The 23,439-nt window shown below is 45.3% G+C and overlaps 1 protein-coding gene across 2 annotated transcripts in view; it reads left to right on the forward strand.

The window, feature by feature from the left end:
- The window catches only part of TENT4A (terminal nucleotidyltransferase 4A), a 41,153-nt gene that overhangs the window by 12,285 nt on the left and 5,429 nt on the right, over nt 1-23,439 (forward strand). For both annotated transcript variants that reach the window (XM_082234387.1, XM_082234386.1), the window contains exons 2-8: nt 4,705-4,828; nt 5,885-5,931; nt 6,735-6,855; nt 17,255-17,362; nt 19,783-19,911; nt 21,009-21,222; nt 23,244-23,370. In XM_082234387.1, coding sequence (XP_082090513.1) covers nt 4,705-4,828; nt 5,885-5,931; nt 6,735-6,855; nt 17,255-17,362; nt 19,783-19,911; nt 21,009-21,222; nt 23,244-23,370 — 870 coding nt within the window. The remainder of the gene's footprint in view (nt 1-4,704; nt 4,829-5,884; nt 5,932-6,734; nt 6,856-17,254; nt 17,363-19,782; nt 19,912-21,008; nt 21,223-23,243; nt 23,371-23,439) is intronic.

Genomic DNA, 23,439 nt, shown 5'->3' on the forward strand with positions numbered 1-23,439 from the left:
GAAGAGATCCAAGTGGGAGACTGGGTCTGGTTGGCAGCCCACGCAGTGCCGACCAGGTCACTAGCCAAGAAGAAGTTGGGGCACAAGCAAATTGGTCCGTACCAAGTCGAAGCACAGATCAACCCGGTAGCCTTCCGACTGGCGCTGCCGGAGGGTTCCAGAATGCATCCGGTGTTCCACAGGTCGGTGCTCACTCCCTACAAGGCACCTCACAGATTCCAGGAGCCAGGGACGGCACCGAGTCCGTTCCGGGAGCGGACGGAGACGCGAGGGGTGACGCAGCAAGACCCCATCAACGAGGTCACGGAGATTTTGGACTCCAGATGGGGGGAAGAGGGAGTCGAATACCTCCTAGCCAGAGAGGGCACCCGGGCCAGCGCCAATAGCTGGGTGCCAGACTACGCTTTGGAGGAACCCCTGCTCAAGGACGAGTTTCATGCCCTTTTCCCACACAGACCCATGCCAGCGAGCTTCTTCGACGACTGGCTGTTCACGCCCACACTTTCTTCCAGCACGTTCCATGGATCCGACTCGGACGGGGAACCCGCACTGAGCACCCGTTCCCCAGAAGGATCGCCGGCGGGTTCGGCGTCAGACACCTCGTATTGGTGGGACGATCGACCGGAGGAGCAATGGCGCCGGAAGTGGCTGGAGATGCCAGGTCGAGCGACCGACGCAGAGACTGACATGGACGTGTTCGGGGAGGACCTTGGGTTCGAGCACGGCGGTACAGAGATGGAAGCGGAACAGGTCAACGTCGGCGACCGCGAGGAGGAAGACTCGGAGGTCTTCAGTTGGCGGCCAACCACGGGGAGCGAACTGTATCCGGCATTCCCTCCCGTGATGATGGAGCACCCAGCACCCACACCTGAAAGCGGGGAGGGGGGAAAGGGGGGCTTCGAGGGGGGGATGGATGTCAGGGGCTCAGGAGCAGAGACGCAGAGAAGGGAGGAAGCAGAGAGCGAGGGGGAGGAATCCGAAGGGAAAATGAGTGATGATGACGACCCGAGATCTCCAAGCCTAAGCAGTGAGTCAGAGGACTCCCAAAAGGGAGCCCCAGTGAGCAGAGCAAGGGGGGGATCCGGGGGGACACCCCAGGAGGAAGGGAACAGAGGAGATTCAGAGAGCAGCAGCTGGAAGTCGGGACCCACGCTCATAACTGAGAGCGGCAGCAGCTGGAAGTCGGGACCCACGCTCAAGACTGAGAGCAGCAGGGAGGAAGGTAGCCAGGCATCGGGTTCCGGAGGCTGTCAGCAGGAGGGAGGGCACGAGTCAGGGGTGGTCACGCCCTCCTCAGAGAGCGAGGCAACGGTTAAGAGGAAAGTAGAGAGTTGGGCGCGCGCGCCAAGTTCAAATGCAGCGGAAGCTGGAGCAGTAAGCAGCCCGGAGAGTGAGCCAGGTCCTAAAGCCCGCCGCAAGGAGGCAGAAGGATCAGGGGGGTCAGCGTCAGAGGAGAGTAGAAGGGAGGAGGCCCAGGGGGGCAGAAGGACCCAGAGACGTAGGGAGAGGCGAAGGAGGTGGAGCAAGGCTAGGGTATTAAGCTGGTGTGCAAGAGGCGGGGACTCAGACGGGTCTTCGCCGACCTAGGGCAGAAGGTGTAGAGCTGCACGCTGCAGTTCGGAAATGAAACCTGTAACTTAATAAAGACTCTTATAAAGTGAACGCTGGCGGACTTGGTCCTATGTGAGCTGGGACTGGGTGGCAGCCCTGACAGTGATCGACCATGTCAAAGGCTGCTGACAGATCTAGAAGAATCAGCAGCCCCGACCCGCCTCGATCTAGCTGCCTGCGGAGATCATCTGTTAGGGCAACCAGAGCCGTCTCGGTCCCATGACCAGCGCGGAAGCCGGACTGGAATGGATCCAGAGCAGATGTTTCATCCAGAAACCTACCAAGCTGTTCAGCAACCGCTCTCTCAATCACCTTACCCAGGAATGGAAGATTCGAGACCGGGCGGTAATTGGATAGATCTGAGGGATCTAATGATGTTTTCTTTAAGAGCGGACGCACCACCGCCTCCTTCAGTTCCCCTGGGAATATCCCGGTGCCAAGGGACAAATTGATGATATCCCCCAGGGGGCCCCGCACCTCGTCTGGACACGCTCTAATCAGCCATGACGGGCACGGGTCAAGAGGACAGGTGGTGGGCTTTCCAGCTTGGAGGAATCTGTCTACATCGGCTGGAGATATCCGGTCAAAGTGGTCCAATACTGGACCCGAGGACAGTCGCGGGGCCTCCAGTTCCTTTATTGTATCCAAATTGGCAGGGAGGTCATGGCGGAGCAACAGGACCTTCTCCGCAAAAAAGCTCACAAATGCCTCACAGCTGTGTGTCAGATTGTTATTTAAATTTGGCTGTCCTTCAAGGGACGTTAAAGACCGAATTATACTAAATAATTGCGCCGGGCGAGAGCTAGCGGATGCAATGGAGGCCGAGAAGTAAGACTTCTTAGCAGCCTTCACTGCCATCTCATAGGTTTTCATAAAAACCCTATAAGATGTTCTTGAGGCTCCGTCACGGGCACCCCGCCATACTCGCTCTAGCCGTCTGAGGTCCCGCTTCATTTTCCGAAGCTCCTCGGTAAACCAGGGAGCCCGGTTTCTGCGGGGTCGCAGAGGGCGCTTAGGTGCAATCTCATCGATGGCTGCCAGGAGCTGGGTATTCCAGCCCTCAACAAGCTCAGTCAATGAGTCGCCAGGGGGAGTAAGGTCCCGCAAGGCTTGACGGAATCTATCCGGGTCCATCAGCCTCTGCAGGCGAGCCCAAATCGGCTCGCCACCTAAGCAGGGTGGGGGTGGAAAGTCAATCCTGGCTTTCAGAGCGTAGTGATCAGACCATGGCACCTTCATCGAGGGAGACATGATCACATCTATACCGGCACCAAAGATCAAATCCAGCGTGTGGCCTGCTTGATGTGTGGGGCCCGAAACAAACTGGGAGAGCCCTAGTGTCGCCATGGAAGACACCAGGTCCAGAGCCTGTGAGGGGGGAGTGGCATCAGCATGGAAGTTGAAGTCTCCCAATACCAATAGGTTAGGGAACTCCAAGGCCCAGCCGGCCACCGCCTCCAGCAGGCCTGACAGGGTGGCTGCTGGTGCGCTAGGTGGCCGGTACACCAGCCAGACAGCCACGCTCTCCTCGGAGCCCCACACTAGGCCAACACATTCAATGCCGGGGATCGATGGCGATGGTAGAGCCCTGAAAGAACAATCTTCCCGGATTAATACTGCCACCCCTCCCCCCCGGCCCACAGTCCGTGACTGGTGGAGGACGGAGAAACCCGGGGGCGCCATCTCTCGTAAGGTAACAGTTACCCCTTCGCGGACCCAGGTCTCCGTCACACAAGCCAGGTCGACTCCCTGCGAGATAAAGAAATCTCGCAGGGTAGCGGTTTTGTTGCCTATAGACCTGGCATTGCACAACACCAGTGAAGGAGGTGAGTAATCCTTGCTCACCCTACCCTCGTCTCTCGGGATGGGGCGCAGATTGGAAGGGGTACGAGCATATCCGTATCTCGATCCCCTTCGCCTATAACATCTGCCCCCACAGCCATACCTCCCTCGCCCCTCCAGATAGATAGTGTTTATCTCTTTGACATCTGAAGGGAGGGCGTTCCACAGGGCGGGCGCCACTACTGAGAAGGCCCTCTGCCTGCTTCCCTGTAACCTCACTTCTTGCAGTGAGGGAACTGGCAGAAGGCCCTTGGCTGAACGAGGCCTAACAATGGGGGTGGAGATGTTCCTTCAGGTATACTGTTAGGATTCAGAACAGTACTCTGGTTTATGAATAAAACATACTCATATGTTTGCTGTCTCTGTACACACCAGAAACACACCCTTAGAGTATACAGACAACCCTAGTTGAAAAAACTTTCTAAATGTATTTAGTGCCAAGGCGTTAATATTTGTTAAATTATTCTTTACTCATAATTACAGTCGTACCTTGGTTGTCAAACTTAATCCGTTTGACTCCCGAAACAGTTCGAAAACCAAGGCACAGCTTCCGATTGGCTGCAGAAACTTCCTGCACCCATTTGGAAGCTGCGTCGGACATTCGGCCTCCAAAAAACGTTCACAAACCGGAACATTCACTTCCGGGTTTGTGGCGTTCGGGAGCCAAAACATCCAAGTACCAAGGCATTCAACAACCAAGGTACAGCTGTACTGCAGTTCACCAAAACTATTTTGTCTTTTCAGGTTGCATATTTTGCTTCCTGCACACAAACTGCTTTCTAGGAATGGAATTTCCTCCAAATTACATAATAATCATTGGAAATTTTGCTATTTATAGAATATTCTAGTTCACACTGTTCTAAATTCAAATTTGTGCACTTTTTCATACCAATGGATGAATTTTCAGACTACAGTGGTACCTCAGGTTACAGACACTTCAGGTTACAGACTCCACTAACCCAGAAATAGTACCTCAGGTTAAGAACTTTGCTTCAGGATGGGAACAGAAATTGTGCTCCGGAGACGCAGCGGCAGCAGGAGGCCCCATTAGCTAAAGTGGTGCTTCAGGTTAAGAACAATTTCAGGTTAAGAACAGACCTCTAGAACGAATTACCGTAAGTTCTTAACCCGAGGTACCACTGTAATTTAATGTACTTTTTCATACTAATGGATGGAAGTTTCGCTTTAGAAACCGAGACTTGGATCTTAGGTATAAATAATTAAAAACTATTTTTTTATTCTTCCCCATAGGCTTCATGAAGAAATAATTGACTTTTATGCCTTCATGTCCCCTCGTCCTGAAGAAGAAGTCATGAGAAGAGAAGTAGTGAAAAGAATAAAAATGGTCATCAAAGATCTTTGGCCTACAGCAGACGTGAGTACATCTCAGACTGGTATTTTAGGTCCCCTAGCTCTTCTCAACTCCATTCTCACCATAACGTGGGTGGACTGGGCACAACATGGGGTTGACTTCCTTGTGTCTTCTGACCCAAATCAAAAGCCTTGGGGTAAACAAGGTTTCTTTCTAAGCGCTGTGCCACGTTGATGGCTTCCATAGGATCCTTAATACCTGTTGTCTCTGTTTATTTAAAATGATGTATACAATGGCTAGCATTCAGTAGATCCAAAGTGTTGTGGAAACTTCCCTTATTATACTAAATTTACCCCCCCCCCCCATGAAAACACATCAGTAGGCTTTTTGTCATAAAAGCCATCCCAATAAAACTATTTATATTTATGACACTGGAGGGACAGCTGTGCACTGCTTCAGATATTGTGACTACATTCATGTCTCTTAGCCTTAAAGCTGGATATGGGGATAGGTGCAGAGAGACAGTAGTCAGAGTGTTCCACTGTGATTTGCCATCTATGAAAATGCTGCTTTGCACTGTCCCTTCCCAATCTGGGCACATTCTTATTAGGAAACATTGAAACCTTTATTGTGGTATGCCTCCTTTTCAGAATCTGTTTTGTTTTTGATCTTCGTTACTGATGAGGCGCCTGCCAGAAAAATCACAGTCTTGGTAATAAATATTACAAAGCATAAATATTTGTCTTTCCTTGTTAATTCAGTTTTATAAATTGGTTTCGTTCAAGTAATAGGAATGTGTTGAGGGCTCCCTCAACCCCATGTAGGGTTTCTGACCTCCTGGTTTTCTGTAACCTACAGTTTTCCATGACAACAGAATCAAACAAACTCTGGTTAGAGTAAACCAGTAAAGAAATAATTCACTTCTGATTACCAAATCATTTGATTAGCAATTGAGTAGCATGACCTTTTAAGCAAGCCAGTTAGTTTTTGAGTGGAAGAAGCAAATAACAGTAAAAGGAACTGTTTCTGAAGATAAAGACATGTGGATTTCCGTGAGGGATTTTTCAGTTCAGCGTTCAGAATTGTGAGATCTGCATTAACTTTGTCTTTCTTTTGCAGGTTCAGATATTTGGAAGTTTTAGTACAGGGCTCTATCTGCCAACTAGGTAAGCCTTGACTAACATTTCCAGCTCTCAGTGTATTTTGTTAATAATGCTATCATACGAAAGGGATTTTTTGTTCTTCCCAGTCTTAAAATCAATACAGGGAAGACACCAAAGGAAGGGGAAGGAAATTGAATCGGGGATAAACATGCAATTATTTCCGTTAACATGAACTTAGGTTTAGTATGTACTATGTAAAACGTAGGTTTACATAGTATGGTATGTAATGGGAATATGTTAATATATCTTCATTATATCCGTCCTTGAATTTGGCATAACTTTTTAAGCTAACTCTTATTTAGCAGAATTGTTTGTGTGATACTGACTTTTCACTGAGGTGTTTCATAGCATTCAACATAGCACATCACTATGTATGCTAGCATTTTAGACTTCTACTCTGTAATATTCTGGCAGATATAGAGTAATGATTATGAATAATAACTGACCTTAGCAATTGTTTTCCAGAGTTTAAATATTTCTATAAATGCAGAAAGGAAAGTATATACACATGTAGGCAGTAATCTGGGCCTTTTAAAAATTTAACCAGATTGCCAACATTATGTGACAAAATACACAAAACACACAAACACTTATACCTGTGTGTGATGCTCTTGGTTGAGGCTGTAATGTAATAACTCCACAGTCTGTTATCCTGTATTCATTTTCCTACTTTTAGAAGCCCTCCTATTCTGTTTGAGGGGATTAGTAGTAAGGTTAGTCTACTGAAGACTGAATTTAACAATCTTCAAAGGAATATTAATGTGTAATCCTTTAATGAACCTTTATGTATGTTGTATTATCTATAGTGATATTGATTTAGTCGTTTTTGGGAAATGGGAGAGCCCCCCTCTGCAGCTTCTGGAACAAGCACTAAGGAAACACAATGTGGCTGAGCCATATTCAATTAAAGTACTTGACAAAGCTACGGTAAGTAACAGGAACAAGCTATATTCCATTTTAGAAAGTAAAGCTATTTAGTATGATTTTTTTTTAAAAAAAATGCAGCTGTTTTTATGCTGTGTTGAATCTCAATACTTCTGCTTCTGAAGATGCAGGTTTCTGGCTCAACGGCTTTATCTGAGTTTGCAATAGTAGTATTTGAATCCTAAACTTATTTTTTATTTCACAAAATGTATATTCTGCTTGATCATAAAAACCTCAAAACTGTTTATAAAAGGAGTAAGAAGGATAATAAGATTATCTAAACTACTACTACTACTACTACTATTACAACAACAATTTATTATTTGTACCCCGCCCATCTGGGTGGCTTCCACAGAAACCAAAAATACACTAAAATATCACACATTAAAAACCTCCCTTTAAGATTTCTTCTGAATGTCAGGTAGTTGTTTATCGCTTTGACATCTGATAGGAGGGCGTTCCACAGGGCGGGCGCCACTACCGAGAAGGCCCTCTGCCTGGTTCCCTGTAGCTTTGCTTCTCGCAATGAGGGAACCGCCAGAAGTCCCTCGGCGCTGGACCTCAGCGTCCGGGCAGAACGATGGGGGTGGAGATGCTCCTTCAGGTATACTGGGCTGAGGCCGTTTAGGGCTTTAAAGGTCAACACCAGCACTTTGAATTCTGCTCGGAAACGTACTGGAAGCCAATGTAGGTATTTCAAGACCGGTGTTATGTGGTCTCGGCAGCCGCCCCCAGTCACCAGTCTAGCCGCCGCATTCTGGATTAGCTGTAGTTTCCGGGTCACCTTCAAAGGTAGCCCCACATAGAGCGCATTGCAGTAGTCCAAGCGTGACATAACTAGAGCATGCACCACTCGGGCGAGACAGTCTGCGGGCAGATAGGGTCTCAGCCTGCGTACCAGGTGGAGTTGGTAGACAGCTGCCCTGGATACAGAATTGACCTGCGCCTCCATGGACAGCTGTGAGTCCAAAATGACTCCCAGGCTGCGCACCTGGTCCTTCAGGGGCACAGTTACCCCATTCAGGACCAGGGAGTCCTCCACACCAGCCCGCCCCCTGTCCCTCAAAAATAGTACTTCTGTCTTGTCAGGATTCAACTTCAATCCATTAGCCGCCATCCATCCTCCAACCGCCTCCAGGCACTCACACAGGACCTTCACCGCCTTCACTGGTTCTGATTTGAAAGAGAGGTAGAGCTGGGTATAATCTGCATATTGATGGACACCCAGTCCAAACCCCCTGATGATCTCTCCCAGCGGCTTCATATACATGTTAAAAAGCATGGGGGAGAGGACGGAACCCTGAGGCACCCCAGGGGTCTGAACACTCATCCCCCAACACCACTTTCTGAACACGGCCCAGGAGGAGGGAGCGAAACCACTGTATAACAGTGACCCCAGCTCCCAGCCCCTCTAGACGGTCCAGGAGGATGTTATGGTCGATTGTATCAAAGGCCACTGAGAGATCCAGCAGAACTAGGAAACAGCTCTCACCTTTGTCCCTAGCTCGCCGGAGATCATCAACCAGCACAACCAAGGCAGTTTCAGTCCCATGATGAGGCCTGAATCCCGATTGGAAGGGATCCAAATGGTCCGCATCCTCCAGGCCTGGAGTTGTTCAGCAACCACTCGCTCAATCACCTTGCCCAAGAATGGAAGATTTGAGACTGGGCGATAGTTGGCTATACTGGCCAGGTCTAAAAATGGTTTTTTAAGAAGCGGTTTAATGACCGCCTCTTTCAGCGGATCTGGGAATGTTCCCTCGCAGAGGAAAGCATTCACCACCTCGCAGAGCCCATCGCCCAGCCCTTCCCAGCTTGCTTTTATTAGCCAGGATGGGCAAGGATCAAGGATCCAGGTGGTTGGTTTCTCGCGTCCAAGCAGCCTGTCCACATCCTCGGGGGTAACGGATTGAAATTGATTCCATGCAACTTGACCAGACAGGGCTCTAGCACTCTCCCGACCCAGCCCTGCTCCCACGGTGGTGTCTAGCTCCTTCCGAATATGAGTGATTTTATCTGCAAAAAAACTTAGCAAAATTGTTGCAGGAGATCTTGGGGTCTTTACAAGGCCCCGGTGGTAAAGGTAGTTCCGTTAAATTGCGGATCACCTGAAAGAGTCTCCTGCTACTATTTTCTGCAGATGCAATAGAGGTGGTGAAGAAAGTCTTCTTCGCCGTCGCTATCGCCACTTGGTAGGCTCGACGTTGAGCTCTAACCTGTGTCCCGTCAGATTCTGAGTGAGTTTTCTGCCACTGACGCTCTAGCCGTCTCAGTGATTGTTTCATCGCCCTCAGCTCCGAAGAAAACCATGGGGCTGTCCGGGCTCCATGCAATCGGAGAGGGCGCTTCGGAGCCAGACAGTCAATAGCCCTGGTTAACTCTGCATTCCAGCGGGCCACCAGGGAATCAGCTGAAAGGCCATCAACATGGGATAAAGCATTCCCTACCGCTCTCTGGAAATCATTTGGATCCATTAAGTGGTGGGGGCGGATCATCCGAATTGGTCCCACCTCCCTGCAGAGGGGAAGGGTCGCGGAGAAGTCCAGTTGCACCAGGAAGTGATCTGACCATGGCACTTCTTTTGTTTCGCTTTTACTTAGTGTCAGATCACCCACGTCACTAGAGGTGAATACCAGGTCTAAGGCATGTCCATGACTATGAGTTGGGCCAAACTTATTCAGGGACAGCCCCATGGAGGCCATGCTTTCCACGAAGTCCCGAGTGCCCCTTGTAAGGTCGTGTCAGCATGGATGTTAAAATCCCCTAGGACAACCAAACTAGGTTTCTCCAGGAGAACATCCGTCATGACCTGAAGCAGCTTGGACAGGGAATCCTTGGTGCAGTGGGGAGGTTGGTACACCAAAAGGAATCCTGTACTGCCCCTATTGCCCAACTTCCAGAATATGCACTCAGAAAACTGGGTCTTCCCAGTAGGACGCCTGATGCAAGCTAATGACTTCCTAAAAATCACTGCAACCCCCCCTCCCCGCCCACATGACCTGGGTTGCTGTGCGTAAGAGAAACCTGGAGGGCAAGCAGCGGCAAGGACAGGCCCATCTGCTTCCTCCAACCATGTCTCTATCACACATGCCAGGTCAAATCCTCCATCCACAATCAGGTCGTGGATGGCAGTGGTTTTATTCATCATTGACCTGGCATTACACAGCAACACCTTCAGGTCATGTGGGTTTCCCCTGTTGATTCCAGTATCCATCCAGTCAAGGCCAGACCCGGAGGCAGGGATAGTCCTCAAACAACGACTAAACCTGCCTCCTCGGTAATGACATGGTCTGGTCTTAGCGTAACTCCTCCTCCTGCCCATGATCACCGAGATCGGATGTCCCAGTGCTCCCCCTCCCTGTGGAACTTGTCCCAGCCATCGTGTTGGCTGGGGCCCCACTCCCAGGCAGCCCTGATCCCGCCCTTAAAAACAAAACACAAACTATACAGAACCAATAAAACAACAGAAAACAAAAACAGAACAATCATTCTAAAATTAATCCCCAACCAAATATCCAACCCACCCCCAACAAAGGAAAAAAGGAAATAAAGAAATAAAAATTTAAATTGCCACCAACTGCTTGAGGACATTATAAAACACATTAACCCCTTGGAACAGGGAAGCAATGGCAGAACACTTCCCACATAAAAGGATGTCACATAGAAGAGGGAGAAAGGTTGTTTTCTGCTGCTCCAGAGAAGCGGACACGGAGCAATGGATCCAAACTACAAGAAAGAAGATTCCACCTAAACATTAGGAAGAACTTCCTGACAGTAAGAGCTGTTTGACAGTGGAATTTGCTGCCAAGGAGTGTGGTGGAGTCTCCTACTTTGGAGGTCTTTAAGCAGAGGCTTGACAACCATATGTCAGGAGTGCTCTGATGGTGTTTCCTGCTTGGCAGGGGGTTGGACTCGATGGCCCTTGTGGTCTCTTCCAACTCTATGATTCTATGATTCACACTTCCCCAAAAGTTTGTTCCAAATAAGGGCCTGGGCCACACCCCCTGGGCCAGTTGGAAAAGGCCCTGGAAGGGAGCAGGCCCTGCAGTCCTCACCACAGCCGATGGTTAAAACAGCTAATTGAAACATTCAAATCAGCATTTTTTATCTTTTGTAACTAGACATGCCTGAGGAGCACGTAAAAACTGTATTTAACGTATTATTTGAATTATTTTTTAAATCTTAGGATTATTTTATGGTAATTTGGTTACTTATTTTATAATCCATTTTGCAATTATTGATGTGCAGAAAATACCAGATGTAGAGTTAAGCTTGTTTTGGTTATCCTGCATCTTTTCTTTGAACATTGCATCAAGTAGACTTCCTTCTATTTACCCATCAATGACCTGAAACCTCTTGTAAATTTCTTCAGCTAAACTACTACATCACATTCATTGTTCAAATATAGTTCTCATTGATTAGCAGCACTTCAAAAAAAAAATTCTTTTCCTTTCTTAGTTCAAAATAACTTGCAAATATATTTCATATTTCCTTAAAAATGCTTCCCTTTTGGAAACTTCCTTGTGGATGGACTTCCGGGTTGGTGTGATCTGGAAATGGCGGATTCCCTCCGAGCTGCGGAGGGAATCGGCTCAACCGAGGACGGGTCTTGCCGCGCCGGCGACGCGGGGACCCTTAAAAACCGCAGGCGCTGAAGCCTGCGGACTGAAGACTCGGCGGGTGCCTTAAGCGCCCCCCCGATCCACGAAGAGCCTTTTTAAAGGCTGCGGAGAGGATACGGAGGGTGGCGTGGCACTGAGAGTCGATCGCTACCTCGGTGGAGCGAAGCCGCGAGCCATGACTGGAGAGCGCTGACTTCCTTCCTTGAAATTCGGACTGAAAAGAATAACCCGTGAGTAAGACGGAATTGGACTATAAGAATATTATCCCGTGAATTTGAGACGACCGGGGGGTGTGCTAAAAGGAAGTCCGCACCCCCCCTTGCAGACGATCTAAGCAACGATATAAGAGCTAAGCTGGAGAGCCTACCCTTTGAGGGGTGAGTTTAAAAAGACATTAACTTCCAAGATTTGGCTAAAAGAAATTTTGAGCTGGAGAGTGGAGTTTTGGAAGCTTTCTTTTTGTTGTAAACAACCCCCCCGTCAAAGCTGTCAAACGGACAGTTTAGAGCGGAAAAATTGTCATTTAAGATCCCTCTGGACTAAGATGAGTTATAATTGAACTAAAATTGTTGGAAACAAAGTAATAACAATAAGTTAAAGGATTGTTGGAGAAAAGACTAATAAGTAACCAGATTCCCTCTAGGGGGAACTCTGTGAAACTACAGTGGCTGTGGATGGAAAGTTACTAGTGGAAATCGAAAGAATGTTTCATTTGGTGGGAATCTTACAAGAGCAGAGTCTGGCTATGAATAAACAACTCATGACCTTGACTTCTGGAACAAGCAGCTCTGCTGAATGTATTGAGGACTTGAATGAGAAAGAATCCACAGCTGAATTGGAAATGATATCTAAAGAAGTGGAAGAGACTAAACAAGAAAAAGAGAAAGTAAAGTTGGAAAGTAACAACCAGAAGTTGACATCTGTGGAATACAAGCAAGGAGACTTTTGGATTATATTTACCACAAATCTGCGAAAGATGCAAAAGACGAAGGAGGAGGTCCCGGGAGTTTATGGAATACAGGAACTTAAAATAAAGAAATATGATTGGGGCCTCCACTCTGACTCTGACTCTGAAGATGCAGGCTTTGTGGAAATTTTCCAGCAGCTGTTTTCAAATGTCCTTGTGGGAAGAGAATATGGTTTGATGGTGATAGAACTCTTTCCAGATTTGACGACCGACATAAAGGACTACCAACAAGACCGGCGGAGAGGGACTGAAAGAGACTTGAAAGCCTCGGACGTGAGGAACCCAGGCTAAGAACTGCTATTTTGGACATGTATTGGGAAGGGACGAAAACCGGGAATGGGAGGGAGGGAAGAATAGAATTTTAAAAACACTCAAGACCTTTGGGTTTAGTTAATATGACCTTTAACTAAGACAAAATGAGAAATCGATGGAAGGGAATTTGAGTCCAACTTAGGGAAAATCTATATTTCTTTATAAAAGAGGTAATATTAAGATGGTTAAGAGGAGAAATACCAATTTGCTGACACAATTTTGGGAATTGGGATGCACGAGGGGGGGTGGGGGAAGTCAGGGAACAGGGTTAGGAAAGTAGGATTTTCTGAAATTATACATGTTTTTGTCTTTTGTCTTTTTTGTGTGTGTTTTGTCTTTATAAAAGGTGAAAAACCAATAAAAATTTTATTTTAAAAAAAAAGGAAACTTCCTTGTGGTTTTCTCTTTTATTGGACTTCCTATCAAATTCCCAGTATTGCAATTGATTCATGGCTATCACTGTTTGTGACTGTCACTGTTCACGAATGTGTTCTCCACAAATTTAATAATGATGCTGACACTGGAAGATTCCTCCTGGCACATGCTAGGCTGCCTTTAGCCTGTGAGTCATAGCTTCAGAGGATTTGCAATAGTTAGCACACTTCCCAGACACATCTAGTTTGTAGGCTGCCTTTGTTTTGATGGTGCCTTGGGGCTTTAGTCCTTATTGTCTTACTGTGTCATTTTTTCTGAAGTTAAGTGGTCAAATTATACATTTCCAAATTTGTTTTGAAATGCTGGTAATATTGGTAGGTCCAAGGGTTCAAAGGTTCAATCCATCACTTGAACTCTCAGTAAACAGATACAGAATCTGTATTTAGACTAGAGCATCACTGTAAATGAGCTGGTGTTTGATGCTGTAATAGTAAATGTGCTTGGGAGTTAGATAGAGCCTGTGGTGTGAATGGACATGTACCCTGTTTTTTTAAAGATTTCTATGTCTAAGACACCAAATCTTGAGTTTTGGTGTAAGAAACTTGGTTGTACATGAAACTCTCAGCAGGTGATTCAACTCTGATCCTGTTTTATTTGGAGAGAGTGACTTTAAAAAGTGGTGAAACATTATCTTACCCAGGGGATTTCTTTTTTCAAAGACAGCATGGTGAATCTTCAAACTCTTTAAACTTACAGTGAGACGCACAGTGTAGTTGCTAACAACATAGACCCAGCTTGCATGCCTTGTTGAACTAATGGCTTAACATGAGCGAGCAAAAGTATGAGTTCTCAGAGTGAAGATTGCAGCTGCAGCACTCTTCCCCCATTTGGTGTCATTCTATCCAGGGCTAAGCTGTGTTTGACTTAATGTTATGTCTGAACCAGCACTTGTGCTTTGCCTTGTTCTAGAGCGTGCGTCTGCAAAGTAAGGCCCACAGGCCGGATCCGGCCCAATAGCCTTCTAAACCCGGCCTACGGCATGGATCTGCTTGTTTGGCTGCGCCAGCGTGCGCATTCTTTCCCTCTCCCTCACACGGTGGCGGTGGCACCTCCTCCTCCCTCCTCCTGACTTCTCTCCGCCTTGTGGAGGAAAGGGGTTGGACTTTGATTGGTGCCAGCAGCATTGTTTCCCTCTCATTGGTGCCAGCGGCTTTCTTTCCTCCTCCTTCTGGCTTCTCTGTACCACCATTACTAAGCCAAGATCACCAGGGAGGGAGGAGGAGGAGGAGGGATGGGGCCAGTCTGCCAAGAGGTGACAATGAGCTGCCGGAGCTGAGGGGAGTCCCCGGAATGGTGCCTTTGGGAGAATCAGAGACTGAGGTAGGGAGGAAAGAACCGCTCCTCCTTTCCAGCTCCCACCCCACTCCCCACACACAACTACACCCAGCCCTATCAGCTGCCAGTTCCGAGGAGGGCTGGGGCCACCGCCAGCAGCAGAAGCAGCAGCAGGAACTGCTGAGTGGGTGAGAGAACTGGGAAGACCAGAGCTGCCTTTTCTCCTCCCTCCCTCCCTCCCTCCCTTCCTCGTCCAAGGAGCGGGGGGGAATGGTTGGACGCCTCCTGTGCTTGCTTCCTAGCTTGCTCTGGTCCCTGACAGGTGATGGTGGCCTGAGCCGGCGGGGAGGGTCGGAGGCTGCTCTACCAGGCTCTGGTGCTGGTGGTGCCGGCTGCCAGCTGGTCACGGATCCCCCAGAGAGGGAGGAGGATGAGGAAGAGGAGAGGAGATGGCAAGGAAAGGGGCAGCATACCATCTCTTTCCTTTTGCTGCCTGACCCCCCCCCCCTTCATGCTTTCTGTTTTTGTGTTTTTTAAAATAACCACAGGTCTTCCGTTCTTGCCTTTCTCTCCCACACCCCGCATCTCATTTCTGTTCTTCCTGGTCGTCTCTGCCCCCCCCCCCCCAATCTTGCCACAGCAAACTTTCCTCTCAGGCGCAAGTGGCCTCCTCTTTCCCCTCCAACCTTCCCATAACTCCATAGGGTGGATAGCAGGACTTTTGGAAACGGCGGTAGGAGGCGGGCCTGTGTGGTGCTGGTTGCAGTTCTTTCGTGTTCTTTCTTGCCTCTGTAAAAAACAACCACCCCACCCCAGATTGTATTGTTTTTCCTGTTTTTTGTGCACTACTAATAAAATAGGTGCAGTGTGCATAGGAATTTGTTCATATTTTTTCCAAACTATAATCTGGCCCCCGACAGTGTCTGAGGGACACTGAATCGGCCCCCTGTTTAAAAAGTTTGAGGACTCCTGCTCTAGAGAGACCATAAACTGAAACCAACTTTGATTACTTCTTTTAGTTTGTTTGGGGGACACAACACAGAGCCCAAGCCATGACTTAGCCTTGGACCAAAGCAGGAATGCAGCAAATGCAGTCTCCTTCCTGGCGACATGCCATATTTTGACTTAGCATTACATGCAAACTGGGCCAAATAACACAGTAGGGAATCAGCATCATATTTATTATTTGTTAAAGTTGTTCATCACTTTAAAAAAAGTAGCAAAGTGACTTGCAAGAAAAAATATACAAAAATAAATAACCTAAATAAAAATACAAGACTGAATCATAATATTTAGCAGCAAGTTTCAGGGGCAAGCCAACCCATTTTCCTGCTAGAATAAAAACTTTTTGGTCTGACATTTGAAGACTATGTGGGAAACGACCAGTCTGATCACTCAGGTCAGGGTGACCCAGCAGAGATAGCTCTACCAAATACCTACCAACTGTATCTGGTGGTGGGACACAAAACATTGCCTCCCCAAAACTTTGAGTTAAATAGACATACTCATACACTAAGTGATGGTTCTTAAAGCTTAGAGCTTTAAAAACAATAACCAGCACTTTGAATTGGGCTCGGAAATGAACTGGAAGCCAATACAAATGGAATTGTGCTGGTGTTGCATGGTTTACAAAACTGGGACTGATTTATTGAAAGTATTTTTATCCCTTTCTGCAGCAAAAAAAGGCTATGAGGACAGCATACAAATGTCAGTACTAAGGCAGTCCCTGCTCTCAGGCTTATGATCTAATTAAAAAGACTTAACACAAAGGGGGAAAGGTTTGAGAGAGAGAAGGACAAAAGAAAATTATGGAACTCTGCTGCATTTCTTTGGCCAGCTGAAATTTCCAGTTACTTTTTTTAAGGCAGCCCTATTTTGCGCCTGTTAATCATGATCTTAATATGTGATCATGACTAGGTCTCCCTTCTCAAAGAATTGGCTCACCAGCCTAAACAGAGCAGAAACACTGTTCAAAACTGCATCCTCACAACTATTAAATAAATACAATTTAAATCTCCATCCCAAGGTGAGCACCTGAATCTGCACAAGTGTACTGTTCTGATAGTAACACTTTGCAAAGGATGCTGAAGCTCCTTTAAAGTGCCATAAAGGCTGCATACGTTGGTGCCAGTTCAGTCTCAAAAGAAGAACTTGAGTTAGCAGGAGCATGTGTTGACAGTAGGGATGCGGGTGGTGCTGTGGGTTAAACCACAGAGCCTAGGACTTGCCGATCAGAAGGTTGGCGGTTCGAATCCCCGCTACGGGGTGAGCTCCCGTTGCTCGGTCCCTGCTCCTGCCAACCTAGCAGTTTGAAAGCACGTCAAAGTGCAAGTAGATAAATGGGTACCGCTCCGGCAGGAAGGTAAACGGCGTTTCCGTGCGCTGCTCTGGTTCGCCAGAAGCGGCTTAGTCATGCTGGCCACATGACCCGGAAGCTGTACGCCGGCTCCCTCGGCCAGTAAAGTGAGATGAGTGCCGCAACCCCAGAGTCGGTCACGACTGGACCTAATGGTCAGGGGTCCCTTTACCTTTATGTTGACAGTAGCAACATTGGCATGGTAAAAGAAGCAGTGCTTATGGGTTGAACAGATATTGGGTAGCTACCTCAAAGCGGCTCTTTGCAAGACTTATCTAGATCATTGTGAAATTAATTTTATTCACTGCACATCATCTGCATTGATGCAAAGTTAAATTGTCCTTGTAAGTCATGCTTGGATATTTTAATTTAAAATAAAAACTGTTGGTCTACTTGTTGGAGTTGGTTGAATGACTGGTTTGAATATCTTTACAGGTACCAATAATAAAGCTTACTGACCAGGAAACAGAAGTGAAAGTTGACATTAGTTTTAATATGGAAACTGGTGTGAAGGCAGCTCAACTTATCCAAGACTACATGAAGGTACAGTCAATAGAAGATAAACAAATTTTTATATTCCCTGATATTTCTATTGCTTTTCGAAATGCAACAATTCATATGGTTACCAGCATTTTTTAACTATGTCATTCAAAGCAGAACAATCCAGCCAGGCTCAGAGTACACAATTAAACCATTTTACACCCTGCCTCCACGCATCATGGGCTCATTAAAGTTCACCTCTTGGTTGCACTTTTCCTCAACTCTGTGACTCCCATTATGGGCATGTACTCCCAAAAATAGTGAAGCAGCATTGTGCAGAATGCACAATACTTCATTGCTTTCCCTCAAAGCAGTTGCTGCCAACTCCATCCTGACAAAAGCTTTTACATTGTAGGCATGGGCAGTCCTCTGAAGTTCCAAGCATCCTAGGGAACATCTAACACATGGAGAAAAATGACAAAGTTTATGGCAGGCTTCTATATGGATTGCCTGCTAATCTGTGGCAGAGCTATAGCCTCAGGTTGTTATTGCACTAGGAGTAAGGTGACTGCGGACATTCCAGGCCCTCTGAGATTCTATAACTGGATTGGTGGATGCTGGAAACAATTTATCACCTTCTCTTTCAAACTGAGTGCCATTACTAGGGGCAGGTTCCTCTTCTCTCCCTTGTCTGAAATCCAGACATACTGAATCTTGGTCAACATCAAGCACCTGCCATACCCATCAATCATAGAACCAGATTAGTTGTCCAAAATATTGTTTGGTATTTTCTCTTGTTTCATGGTGCAAAAATAAAATAACTTTTTTGCAACAACTTCTGGACCTCAAGTTGCACGCCGAGGCACCTGAGCCACAAAGTTCCCAGGAGAACAATAAAACACACTGACCAAAAGTATTTTGGTTTATGGGTTCAAATAGGCCACAACTTTATTGGTTACAGACTACCTTGACTCCTGCCCATCTGCAGGGAGTCCCCTTAAGGATAAACCACTGATAGGAGGTTCGCTATGACTTACAACAAAGAGGGGCACCCCGAGGGGTCCCCGTAGGGGCTGCGACATGGCCCGAGCCCCCGTCCTGCTTTGGACAGGATTCACACCCTGGATCCCTTTAGCATACCTTTACTGAGGAGGGGTTGGCGAAGGCTACAACTGCAATGCCGCACACCGGGAAAAAGGTGATTGGACTTACTGAAAATCTCTGGTTAATAAAATGGATAATTTTGGACTGAAAAAATAGCCAAGTCCCTCACCCAGGTGATTTCTTGAGAGCAGTTGACCTCATTCAGGCCTAATTACACATCCCAATCCTCTTAGCCCACTAGTTCTTCCTGAGGCTTCCTTCCACAACTGGGCAATATCTGTATAGTGCCATCCCATTCAGTTCTGTTTTTTTCCCTTCCAAGAAGCTCTGGGCTTATACATAGAAGCATTCAGTTTTATTCTCTACTACCCTGTGAAGTAGATAGGCTAAACTGCAGTCATTTAACAAAGGCTTTCTGTGCACTTCAGGACAGAATAAATTTTGAACCTGCATCTTACATTTACTGCTGGAGTCATATTTCTTAACTATGTTCTAATGGGTTATCTTCAAGTGAACAGTTTTATCAGTGCCAGTTCATAAGTTGGAGGTAAGCATATCAAGAGTTGGCACTACATATTCACTCAAACCTTGAGCCCCTGATACTGAGAACAATGAATGAACTATACAGTGTAAGTACTCTGTGAACTTTCTATTGCTGTTCTGAAAAAATGGCAAGTTCATACAACATTTTTCTTTGGGATGAAACAAATTAGTAATCTGGTTTTGTAATGTAAAAAAAGAAAAAAGTTCTATCTCTATCCTGCTGTTCTATAGGGCTCCCAGTGGACCCTTGGGCTTCACCTACTCTGGCTCAGGTGCCTTCAGATTACCCACTAGGCTCGGGAATATTGGCTGAATAAACTAGTACATATTTACAGACGTTTGTTGCCCTTGAATGATTTTGTATGGATACAATCAGGTGAATCATTTGTTCACTGCATGTACCATCACAAAGGTCTGTCTTGATTTTTCTGATTCCCTGTAAGAGGGAATATTAATTTAAAAAAACACTAATCTCTGAATACTTTTTAAGGTTTGGTGGATGTGCTTAGTACAAATACATTGTTCAATTTTTTTATACATCCTTTCACATTCCTTAACAAGTGCAACTTTCTTGCTAACTGTGTCAAAGTTTGTATTTTTGGTGTTAACAGCAGTTCTTGATGCCTTACTTTGTGACACTTATATTTTTGTAGGTAATAAATATGAATTTAAGGAAAATACGTTCGCTCATTCACAAGAATGTATAAAGGCTTTTTACTCCCATTATTCTTTTGGGGGTTTTTTGGTAGAAATCTTTTGTATTTTATAGTAAATAATGATAAACATATCACCTAGAACTTGACTTACAGAAAATTAACTGTTCTTTTCATTTGCAGAAATACTCATTGCTGCCTTACTTGATTTTAGTATTAAAACAGTTCCTCCTTCAAAGGGATTTGAATGAAGTTTTTACTGGTGGAATTAGCTCTTACAGCCTAATTTTAATGGCAGTTAGCTTCTTACAGGTATGTGATTTGGTACTGTCAGTTTTGAAGAATTCTTTACAAATTTTTGGTTAGCAATTAATGTTTATTTACCTTTATATGATTCTTTCATTTCAAAACCTTTTGTATTGGCTGTAGATTTTACTTTATTAGTGTGTAATTCCTGCAAGAGTTCTGTCCAAAAAGCAACAAAAGGCTATGGGATAAAGACAGTAGAATCTTTGTGTAAAGTGGGCTGAGAAACATGATGCTGTTCCGCTGTAAACTTTCACTCCTCCACAGATTTTGTGTGTATGGTGCAAATGTTGACTCGCGTTGGCCCCAGCCAGCAGGCTAGTGGTCAGGGGTGATGGGAGCAGGAATCCAACAATAGCTGGAGGGCGCTGTTTGGGCTGTCCTGGGGTTAAGGATAGAGTTCATGTAGTTGTGTAATCATTTTTCAGTGCTGCCTCATACTGCATAACTTTTCAAATAGCGGTAATTGAATGGTTTGTATTTCACACGGCATGTTTCCTATGAATAAAAGATAAAGGGACCCCTGACTGTTAGGTCCAGTCGTGAAAGACTCTAGGGTTGCAGTGCTCATCTTACTTAACTGGCTGAGAGAGCCAGGTGCAGCTTCCGGCTCATGTGGCCAGCATGACTAAGCCGCTCCTGGCGAACCAGAGCAGCGTACAGAAACGCCGTCTACCTTCCCGCTGAAGCGATACCTATTTATATACTTGCACTTTTATGTGCTTTCGAACTGCTAGGTTGGCAGGAGCAGGGACCGAGCAACAGGAGCGGGGATTCGAACTGCCAACCTTCTGATTGGCAAGCCCTAGGCTCTGTGGTTTAGACCACAGTGCCACCTGCATCCCTTCTTATGAATAAATGGATGTAATTAATTTGAACTGGACTAGTTATGATACCTTCTTGTAGCATACAATTCTTTGAAAGTCTATCTCCTAAAATCTTAAAGTGAGAGAAGACTATCTGATATTAAAGAAGTTGAGGTTATTTTTGGTTGTTGATAGTTAATGCTCCTTTCCAACTTTAAATGGTTCACCATAAAGATGACAGAAGTATAAATGATCACATACACCAGCATAATAAAACTGCTATTTTTCTTCTTGCAGTTGCACCCAAGAATTGATGCTAGAAGACTGGAGGAAAATCTTGGAATGCTTCTAATAGAATTTTTTGAACTCTATGGAAGGAATTTTAATTACTTGAAAACTGGTATTAGAATAAAAAATGGAGGCGCCTATATTGCCAAAGAAGAAATCATGAAAGCCATGACCAATGGATATCGACCTTCCATGTTATGTATTGAAGATCCTCTTCTGCCTGGTGAGATAGCAAGCTGCTTCATATTTTTCCATTAAGAATGCAGATTTAACACAGAGTTTAAAGGTTATCTGAGGAAATCCTTCAAATGGGTGCTGCTGTTACTTGTTTTAAATAATCATTCAGAAATAAGCCCTTAACCTTGCCTTGATCTTGTGATTTCTTTCCGCCATCAATTTTGTGTGTGTTTTCTTTTTTTTTTATAGAATTTTTTATTGATTTTCACAGTTTTTATAAACACAAACAATACACAACACAAACAAACAAGCATACAAACAAACATGTATAGTTTCATATCCTTTTTTCTTAAACCTTACTTCACCGACTTCCCCATACCTCCCCCTTCTACATCCCAATATCCAAATTTGTTTCAGCAAATCCTAACCCTTGGTTTTATCAAATTTTCACCTTGTTCTATTCTTTTACTTAATCTTTTACAGCTGTAATCCCCCTTTCCCCCCTAAAACCTCAACATTTTAGCATTCATTAATTTTACAATATTTCTTAAGATAAATTTTAAATTTCTTCCAATCTTCCTCTGCCGTCTCTTTCCCCTGGTCATGGATTTCAGCCAATTTTGTGTGTGTTTTCTTACCCCACTGTTTTTACTATCATATAATACATAGAGATTAGTAGTAGAATGTAGTATATTTTTAATGTTTTAAATGGTGCTGCTTTTTTTTTAAAGACGCCTGAGACCAGAATTTCCCTATTTTCTGTATCCATGGCTGCAAGAATTTCCATATAAGGGCTTAGTAAACCAGTTTTTATATCCTTTCCTTTTCATCCTGTTGCATTTGACTTTTCTGGGGCAAAATTATGGACCTAAACACTGCATACTAAGTTTTGTGAAGCATCCCACAATAGTAGGGAAGGAGTTAGGGTCCTCAAGATTTGAAAATGCAATATTCCTCTGCTGAGCAAATTGAGTGTTCTCCTAATTTGACCACTTTCACCTTCAGTTGCTGCTAGGCATGAATGTAGCATGAGCCTTGTAAATGACACACATGTTTGATCTGCAGTGTAGACTATGACTGGAAGTTTCCTACCTTAATGTTCTTGCATAACAATGCAATTTCCCTTACTGCTGGTTCCTTGGTGCTCTGCACCGCACTCTGGTGTCACATTTTAATAACACATTATTAACATTACAATCAAAACGTAATACAGTGGTACCTTGGGTTAAGAACTTAATTCATTCTGGAGGTCCATTCCTAACCTGAAACTGTTCTTAATCTGAGGTACCATGGAGCTAATAGAGCCTCCAGCTGCTGCTGCGCCACCGCTGCACGTTTTCTGTTCTCAGTCTGAAGCAAAGTTCTTAACCCGAGATACTATTTCCAGGTTAGCGGAGTCTGTAACCTGAAGGGTCTGTACAGTGGTACCTCGGGTTACATACGCTCCAGGTTACAGACTCTGCTAACCCTCGGGTTAAGAACTTTGCTTCAGGATGAAAACAGAAATCATGCAGCGGTTAGCTAAAGTGGTGCTTCAGGTTAAGAACAGTTTCAGGTTAAGAACAGACCTCCAGAACGAATTAAGTTCTTGACCCGAGGTACTGCTGTATGTCTAAATACGTTACGACAACCGTTCCGTAAGCCTTCCTTAACGTTACAAACCATTAGTGTAGATCTGCCCTATCACTTTGTAACCCTGAGCTTCCAACTGAAAAGCGATGTGAATGGAATTTCTTATTGAGGCTGGAAAATGGACTGTTTTAAAATATATGGAAAATGCAATAATTTATAACAGTGTGTGTGCATTGGTCACCAGAACAGTCTGTACGATAGCAGATCGGGTACCTAGGTGAAGTATGGATCACAATATGTGCAGAAAGTGGTTTGTGTATAAGGACTAAGAACCTCTCCAAGCAATCACTGCTTGTTTAAAGATTTTAAGGGGTAAATGTATGGGCATTCCAAGGACAACATGGAATCAGAAGTGTCCATAACTATCCAGCTTTAAAAATGATGAACAGGTCTTGTAGGTCAACATTATTTAAATTTTTAATTTAACTGTTATAGGCAACGATGTTGGAAGAAGTTGTTATGGTGCCATGCAAGTAAAGCAAGTTTTTGATTATGCCTACATTGTTCTAAGCCATGCAGTATCACCACTTGCGAGATCGTATCCCAACAGAGATTCGGAAAGGTAACCAATTTGAGTGTGTTAATTGCATGGCTTCTGAAAATCCAACTTTGCACTATTGGTCTTCTTAAA

The sequence above is a fragment of the Podarcis vaucheri genome (genome assembly GCF_965113315.1).
Source record: "Podarcis vaucheri genome assembly, chromosome: 8".
NCBI classification, from domain to species: Eukaryota; Metazoa; Chordata; class Lepidosauria; order Squamata; family Lacertidae; genus Podarcis; species Podarcis vaucheri.